At 46.0% G+C, this 8,994-nt stretch overlaps 1 protein-coding gene across 1 annotated transcript in view; it reads left to right on the top strand.

Moving 5' to 3' along the window:
* The window catches only part of TyrRS-m (Tyrosine--tRNA ligase, mitochondrial), a 106,145-nt gene that overhangs the window by 25,406 nt on the left and 71,745 nt on the right, over positions 1-8,994 (top strand). The window contains exon 3 of the mRNA XM_068388725.1: positions 5,940-6,090. Coding sequence (XP_068244826.1) covers positions 5,940-6,090 — 151 coding nt within the window. The remainder of the gene's footprint in view (positions 1-5,939; positions 6,091-8,994) is intronic.

Below are 8,994 nucleotides of genomic sequence, written 5' to 3'. Positions count from 1 at the left end.
TCATAAAGACAAAGATTAGGAATTCTTTACAATTACCATCAATAATTGCTCTTATAGCTGTGTCAGAAGAAGTCAAGAGATATGGAGGCTGTGCCCGGTTCAAAGTTAATGATGAAATGTTTAACGCAGTCAGAAATATGTATAAAGAAAAATAGTGTTGGGGGGGGGGGGGGGATTGTCAGATGAAATTCCACTTGTAAGTTTTTTAAAATTTATATTTGTGTGTATACCCTTTATACATTACCAATACTCTAGAAAAAAAACTATTCTCATGCTTATAATGTTTAGGCTATATTTCTTATAAAGATAAACTGACTTTGTACGTATTCACCAATTCAAACTAAATTACATCATAAACCTGTGGGCAAATACTAATATATATAAGGGAAATATCTATCATTTATTAACTTATTGTTACTAGTCCTTCATAATAAATTATATTTTTTCATACTTATGTTATCCTTACTGCGCATTTACATTCGTTATTATGTTTATTCTTCGGCATAATCTTTATTTATTTTGTTTATTTCAATTTTCCTTATCAAATAGACTACTGTTGTTTATACGTTTTTTTCCTTATACCTTTTCTCTAAAGTCAACTCAAGTATTAAGACAATATCAATCGAAATATATCCGACAACTTGAAATAATGACAAAATTTAATCATATATATATATATATATATATATATATATATATATATATATATATATATATATATATATATATATATATATATATATATATATACAGTATATATATATATATATATATATATATATATATATATATATATATATATATATGTATATATATATATATATATATATATATATATATATATATATGCAACGTTAATAGGTATCTGAATATAATGTACATTATTCAGAGACAATACTGCAAGTTCATAATGAGGGAATAATTCAGAATTATAACCATCCTAATTCTGAATCAAACAAGAAGTCCTTCTCATTATCCCTGTGAGTATTAGTTATATTGTAAAATTGTGCATATTATAACACATAAAGACAAATCAATTAGTATGATAGCACATTCCTCCTCAGTTCAATATAGTGTAACTGACAAACGTTATCAAGTGTGAAACTGGGACTAATCAGCGGCACCGCTGAGCGTGGAGTTGCCTAGTGTGGAGAATCTGGCAGCCCTGGCTGTGCTTCAGTCTTTCCACAGCACCCCATGTTTTCACCAGAGTGTTTGCCCTAGTGTCATCTTGGGCACACAGGATTGGCATCCGTCTCCTCCGTTAACTGGACAACTGGCTAATCCTAGCAGACTCTGTGTCAACCCTTCTTCAACACTAAGAGAAACTTCTGAAACTTTGCCAGGATCTGGGGATCATGGTAAATCTCGAGAAGTCTTCTGTGCTTCATAGACACCAATCTCCACAAAGCCTTCCCATCAGACGACAGGATAACAAGACTGAGAAAGGTCACTGACCTGCCGACCTACCAGCGCAACCTTGTGCTGCAGTTAGTTCTTGGACTTCGGTCCTGGACTCTTCTGGGGACCTTTCACGGTCCCCATCATTGGATGTTCGCCCTTCCAAAGGGCTCATCCCAGTTCCTGGTTGTCCTGCTAGCTGACCTGCCGACGTACCAGCGCTACCTTACGCTGCAGTTAGTCTTTGGACTTCGGTCCTGGACTCTTCTGTGGATTGTTCCTGCTCGCCAATGATCTCCTGCACCTGCGCGCCAGTGCTTTCCTACGCGCCCGCGCTCATGCGCGCCAGCATTATCATGTGCGCCATTGCTTCCGCGCGCGCACCAACAGTCTTCTGCACACGCACCAGCAGTCTTCCACGCGCGCGCACCAGCAGTCTTCCACGTGCACGCACCAGCAGTCTTCTGCGCACGCACACCAGCTGTCTTCCGCGCGTGTGCACCAGCAGTCATCCGCGCGTGCGCACCAGTAGTCTTCCGTGCGAACGCACCAGCAGTCTTCCACGCGTGCACCGCGCAATCACGTGCCCATGCACCCGCCCTTGTGCAACCAGTCACGCGATTTTGCGCATTCTAAAGCCCTACACAGTGCCTTACTGCGCGCCAGCGCTCACATGCGCTCTCATATCCAGCCCCCTCCTGCTCACTTTGGCTCGCCAATGCGCCAACTCTTCACAAAGAGCCAGCGCTTGCCTGTTCGTCAGCGCTCTTCCGCGCTCTCCTGCGCTCTTAGACCAGCGCTCTCCTGCGCAGTTGCGGTCTCAAATTCAATGCGCCAGCTCTTGCCAAAGAACCAGTGCTCGCAGATCCAATGCTTGCCAATACGCCAGTTCTTGCCAAAGAGCCAGCGCTCACCTGTGCGCCAGCGCTCACCTGTGCGCCAGCGCTCACCTGTGCGCCAGCGCTCACCTGTGCGCCAGCGCTCACCTGTGCGCCAGCGCTCACCTGTGCGCCAGCGCTTGCCTGCTCTCCAGCGCTCTAATGCGCATTCACTGAAAACTGTGCTCCAGCAGAAACTGAGCACCAGCATCATCCTGTGTGCCATCACTCCAGTACTCCTGCACACTCGCACAATAGGCAAAAAAGAATAAAAATTTTTGGACAGGTCACCATTGCCCCATTCCTCTCCCCGCAAACGCATAACATGGCCACCGGGAAAAGAGGAAAGAGGCTTCACAGAAGGATTCAAGATCCCGAAGATTCCATCTTCCAAGGGGAATCAAAACGGGGAATCCTTGGTCCCTGTCTCTTCTGAAGTTTTTTCTTGACAGTACCACCATTAGCAAACAAGAAAGCATCAACAGACTGATCTCTAGATCACTGTTTGCTGATGGCTAGTTCATGGTTTGCTGATCGCTAGCTCGCCGATCACCAGATCGCCAGTTGGTAGCTCAGCTCTGATCATTGACCTCTAGTCCATCCAATAACTAATGATCTCCGATTGCTAGCGTGCCAATCACCGATTGCTAGTCAGTAACCAGTCATCATCTTGCTGATCACTAGATCACTGACGGGTAGCTCATCTTTCTTCGATCATCGAACTCAGCTCGCTGATCTCTGACCAGCCCATCGTCAGCTTGCTGATCTCGGACCAACCAGGAGGGACCATAGTCAGCTTGCTGATCTCTAGCTCACCGATCACCGGTCCGCGATTGATCTCTGATCATCATTGGCTTACCAACACCAGCTGACTATCATTAAACCATTCTGCTGTCTCTCAGGGCTCTCAAAGCAGATTACCAACTCATTTATCGCCAACCTACCTTGTCTGACTGACCAGACAGCCTTCATCTGCCTGTCAGTTACCATCATCGGCTCACAGACCGCCGATTCACCGATCATCGATAATTCGCCAGCAGTTCATGACTCGTACTTACTAGTCAACCTCTGCCTGTAGTTCCCTAGATCAGAAGGTATACACCACACTTCTCGCTACTGGCCATACGCCATCACACCAACCCACTAAAGTGATCGGCAAACGATCGACAACCCTCATCAGCGTGTTGTCGACAGGGGACTACTTGTGAGCACTCTCCAACTGCGAGGTAACCACGATACCCAACCGTTAACCATTGATTAACATTTGCCAGATTGATTCTACTCTAAGGAATAGCATCAATCCCATCAGGGCGTATGGTAGGGTTAAGCGTTGCCTTCCTTCTACCAGTTAAAGGAAATCTCTCTCAGGGAAGAATCCTTATACAGGGTATCGCGTCCGATCCTTTACGCCACGTGTCAAGACCCCAGCGTCAACAATCTCCCATGCGAAAGGATCCGCAAGAAGCTGTCCCTTTGGGTCGATGTCCACACCATGTTGGAGTTCGAACAAGGGCTAAGACCTCAGGTCTTCATTTGCACACTGGACCTAAAGGACACATACTTCAAGGCCCAAACCATCCATCTAGGAAGGATTGAAGATTCAGTCTAGACAAACATGAAACACCAGTTCAGGGCACTGTGCTTCGGTCTTCCCACTACAACCATCTTTGTCTCACAGGATCGGCTTCTGTCTCCTCCGTTTCTGGACGACTGACTGACCTTAGCAGACTCGGTGGCAACCTTGCCTTAGCACTGGAACTTCTGAAGTCTTTTTACCATGATCTAGTGATCAAGGCAAACCTGTGGAAGTCTTCCCTACTTCCCTCCCAGAAGACTGGTGTATCTGGGAATGACTCTAGACACCAATCTCCACAAAACTTTCTCAAAACGAGAAGAACTCCCATCCCAGAGTGACTTGAGTCCGATTGGAGTCAGGCCCTCGATCCCCCAGACATTCTGACCCCCATGGGACCAGAAGTTTGGACGAACCTCAAGGGATGGGTGTCAATCGAGAATCTACGGAGTGGTGTAACCTTCTCATCCTACCCCACCCCTCGGACTTAATGCTGTGCTTAGAACACATCAAAAGAAGAGAGGAGGGACCATAGTGCTGCACCCAACGACCTCAGCCCTCTGGACAGAGTCCAAAAGTACCTTCACTTAAATCCCTTAAGAGAGGAAGGCCAACTTTCCGGTCCTTCAGCAGCCTCATCGGTTCCTAACAGACCACTCAGTGATGTGATGGTCGTCAATACCACACACCACATAGAGGCTCACATCGACAAGCAAGAAGGAACTTGCTCACAGCCTCTTCCCATCTAGCAATATAAACACTTAGATGGGCCAAAGTCCGTTCGGTGCCACTACAGTATCAGCCCGCTTCATTCGAGACTAGAGGAATGTGCTCGCCAACAATCTGTGCACAGCATCTCAGATAAGGTATACCGAATGATCTTTGAATCACCTTGTAGTTGACAAAGTCCCGACTTTACGGGGTCCTCCAACTAGGGATCTGTTCGCAACGCCCCTGAACCTCAAGTTGCCGTTGCTCCCCAGCCCTAGATCCCAAAGCTCTCTGGCAAAAACAGGCCAACAACGGTGGGCACATCAATGACGTTTACGTCTCGTCCCTGTTTTGTCTGGAGAAGGGCACTTAAGAATGCTAGAACATCGGTCAGCCTCTTAAGGACTCTCATAGCTCCGCTATGGCATTACGCAGAACGGGTTCCAAACCTTCTGCAGCTTCTGATAGAGTCTCCAAGAGAAGCCTCTCCATATCACAGACAACCCACTTCGACACCTACCACAAGCTATAGCTTTGCTATGATTGTACGCCTGGAGACTACCCAGTACCTCCTCTCTCACAGAGGCTTTTTGCAATAAGTTGGAAAGGGTTGTCTAGATATCTGAGAAATTCCTCAGCATCAGTCTACCAGGCAGTATAACGTGTTTAGCGAGGCACAGGGACTCATTATTTTGGAGTACTAATATACTCAGATAAGGACCCCCCGGGTAAAGCCAAAAGCCAGATTGGCAGGGACGTCCACCCTTCATAATGGGTGAGTCACCCCTAATAAATAGCGTGGTTTGTATTCTAGTTACGGAACATATGACAAATTTGTAGGTACAATCTAATTTGTATATTTCCTAACTATACAAACCTTAGGTATTTATAAAAACTTGCCCGCCAGCCCCATGCCCCTTGAAGTCCTACCTCCAAGCAAAGAGAGTTAAATCACAGGTGTGTGAGGGGAAGTGGTAACAAGCTACCCCCCCTACCCCCCACTAACTAGCGGTGTGGGTGGTTAACCTTGGCTAAATTTTAATTTCTCGTCATTTCAGCTCCGCCGAAAGTAAAACCCCCTAATAAATAGCTAAGGTTTGTATAGTTAGGAAAAATACAAATTATTTACGAATTTGTCATTTTAATGTAGTTACTGTTCTTAGAATGTTTTATTTTTCCCTGTTTCCTTACCTTATTGGGCTATTTTCCCTGTTGGAGCCCCTGGGTTTATAGCATCCTGCTTTTCAAACTAAGGTTGTAGTTTAGAAAGTAATAATGATGATAAAGATGAGTTTCAGAACAACTGTTCAGTGTATGATTGATTATTGCATAGGGACGTTACTAACTAACTTTCCTTATAATTTTTTACATTTCAGCACAAACGATTTCATCAAGGAACTAAATAGCTCTCCTCAGACTATTTACAGTGGATTTGATCCAACTGCAGATTCCCTGCATGTGGGAAATTTGCTGGTCTTAGTAACCCTCCTTCATTGCCAGAGAGCAGGTCATAATATTATAACTCTCGTAAGTAATACTAGTGTAATCTTGCACAATATTGTTACAGCATTAAAGTTTGTCATAGCTTGTTTATAGCATCATCATACCAAAAGAACATGTTGTTTTAGCAAGATTATGTTGGTCATAGATTTATTTTTCAGTCAGAAAATTTTGTCTGATGTTTTATTGGATTCGGAGGGTTATCGTTTTTAAGGTTTTAACATTTTTTAAGAAACACCTTTAATAGATTAAATGTAAATTTCTCTTTATAGCAGATTTGTTCTGGCGTAAATACAAACCCTCCGCTATTTATAGGAGTATACGCTGAAAGACGAGCCATGATACTTTTAATGAAGGATAACTACCCCATCTGCTAGTTAGCAGGGGGGTGGGTTAGACTGGCTACCCCTCTCACTCACATCTCTCGGCTGAGTAACCACGTTACTTTTTGCCTCAGTAGAGAACGAACATGCTGCCGTTCTCTCCCGCAAAAACTTGCCTTGATTGTTTTTCTGCCTTTTTTTTTTTCCTCTTGTGTGTGTTTTCATTTATCTTATACATATATATGCATGTATATATGTATAAATGGAAATATACTTTTATGTTGTTAGATACCTGTAACTTTAATTACTGTTGGCAACGTATCTGGTGGTCTCGGCCGTAAGGGAGTTGTCATTGTGTTGATTCTGCTCCCCTACCTTGCCGCCCTCCCATGCGTTGGTGGTCGGCAAGTCCTCAACACTCCCATGTGATTGTTTCATTACTTGAGTTAACAAGGAAGGTGACTTATTCCCCGAATAGTTCATGTTGTGCAGCGGAGCATTAAATAATCACAACTTTTATTTTCATTTCTACAGATAGCAGCGACGTAGAACACAAAGCCGAGGGCTTAGGCCGCTCTGTTCATTATCCTGCACTTCATGTGGTACTGTAGCTCGTGAGCTGCCCACGTTACGAGGTAGCACTCGTCAACTTTCAACTTGAACAAGGCTTGTTGATGGGAAGCATAGTTTGCTGCTAGGAGGTTCGCCTCCAGGGGTTGGAGAATCTTCCCTTACAAGGGAGTGTTAACCTTCCCCGGAGTTGGGTTGCCCCCCCCCTTCCGAGGGAGAGCTTCCCAACTTCAGCCGTTCAGCAACCTTCCCCCTTTCGGGAAGAATTGCGGACATCTCGACGAGTTTTGCTTCTGCTATCTCGTTGCCAAAGACTGTGCTTCTTCCCCTTGAACTGGGGGGAAAGCAAGTCTAAGGCTTGTTCCTTCTTCGAGGGAAACTTCTATCTCTCGTTTGCGAGAGAGAGATTATTACACCTATGCTTTTTCCCATAGAGCTGGGAGAAAGCTTGTCTTAGGCGATGTCCTCCTTCGGGAGGACTTCACTCTCATTTGCAAGAGAGATTATTACGCCTATGCTTTTTTCCCATAGAGCTGAGAGAAAGGTTCGGGAGGACTTCTCTCTCGTTCACGAGAGAAAGATTATTTCGCCTACGCTTTTTTCCCATAGAGCTGGGAGAAAGCTTGTCTTAGGCAATGGCCTTCTTCAGGAGGACTTCTCTTTCGTTTGCGAGTGAGAGATTATTACGCCTACGCTTTTTCCATTGAGCTGGGAGAAAGCGTGTCTTAGGCGATCTCCTTCGGGAGAACTTTCCTCTCGTTCGCGAGAGAAAACTTGTAGGAGTTTGCTGATCCACAGGGGCAGTGGCAGAGCTTTCTCCAAAGCTGGTTTCCCCTTCGGGGGAACGAGTCTCGTTCTTGAGAGAAGACTGCCTCTGGGCATCGGCGGTCCCCCCTTACGATTATGGTTCTCCTCCTGGGGCGGAGCGAGAGCCTGATCTTAAGCGACGTTTTCCTTCGGGAGAACAAACCTCCCCTGCGGAGGAGTTATTTTTAGATCTGGATCAGTCTCCCCCTCGGGGGGAGTCTGCTGAACGTTTCTCTCCGTAGGTTCGTAGGGTGGAAGGGTTTGTAACTCCTCTCCATCCCAGACGTTCTCCTCCTTGTGCTGTGAGGAGGCGTCTTTTTGAACATGCCAGTTCTCCTCACGTTGACCCTTCGGGGTCTCGTGACGATCACCCTTTGGGCTGGCATGATCGTGAGCCTTTGGGCTCTCGTCATGTTGATCCTGCGGGTTCTCATGACAGTAGGAGTCCTTCGGGGCTCCGTCGCGCTGATCCTTCCGGGTCATGCGACTCGAAACCTTCAGGTTTCTGTTACGCTGAACCTCCGGGCTCTCGTAACGTTGGTAACGTTGAGCCTTCGGGACCTCGTGCCATCGGTCACGCTGACCCTTTGGGGTCTCGTAACTTTAGTTACGCTGATCACTTGGGCTCTTGTAACTTTAGTCACTCTGATACTCCGGTGTTTCGTGACAGGGAAACTTCGGTTTCTCGTTGCGCTGACCCTTCGTGGTCTCGCAACACAGGCTACGTTAGGCCTTTGGTCTCTCATGCCTTTAGTCATGTTAATCCTTAGGGGCTCGTGACAGAGGAACTTCAGTTTCTCGTTGGGATAACCCTTCTTGGTCTCGCAACACAGTATACGCTGAACCTTCGGGTTCTCGTGACCCTAGTTATTATGAGTCTTACTCGTATGACAGAGAGTTTTCGGACTCGCGTTGTGTTGAGCGTTCGCGCTCACACAACTTACGCTACCGTGAACCTTTAGGTGATCGTAGCAATGAGTTCTCTCCTAAGCGCCAAGAGTTTTACTCTTACGACAGAGAGTTTTCGGACTCTCGTAACGCTGAGAGCTCGCGCGCGCAACCAACTTGGCTCACATAACCAACTTAGCTCGCACGACCAACTTAGGTCGCACGACCAACTTAGCTCGCACGACCAACTTGGCTCACACGACCAACTTGGCTCACACGACCAACTTGGCTCACATGACCAACTTGGCTCTCACGACCAACTTGGCTCAAACGACCAACTTGG

Source organism: Palaemon carinicauda, chromosome 15, assembly GCF_036898095.1.
Source record: "Palaemon carinicauda isolate YSFRI2023 chromosome 15, ASM3689809v2, whole genome shotgun sequence".
NCBI lineage: Eukaryota > Metazoa > Arthropoda > Malacostraca > Decapoda > Palaemonidae > Palaemon > Palaemon carinicauda.
The sequence above is the reverse complement of the archived record's forward strand: the minus strand, read 5'-3'. Positions and strand labels throughout refer to the sequence as shown.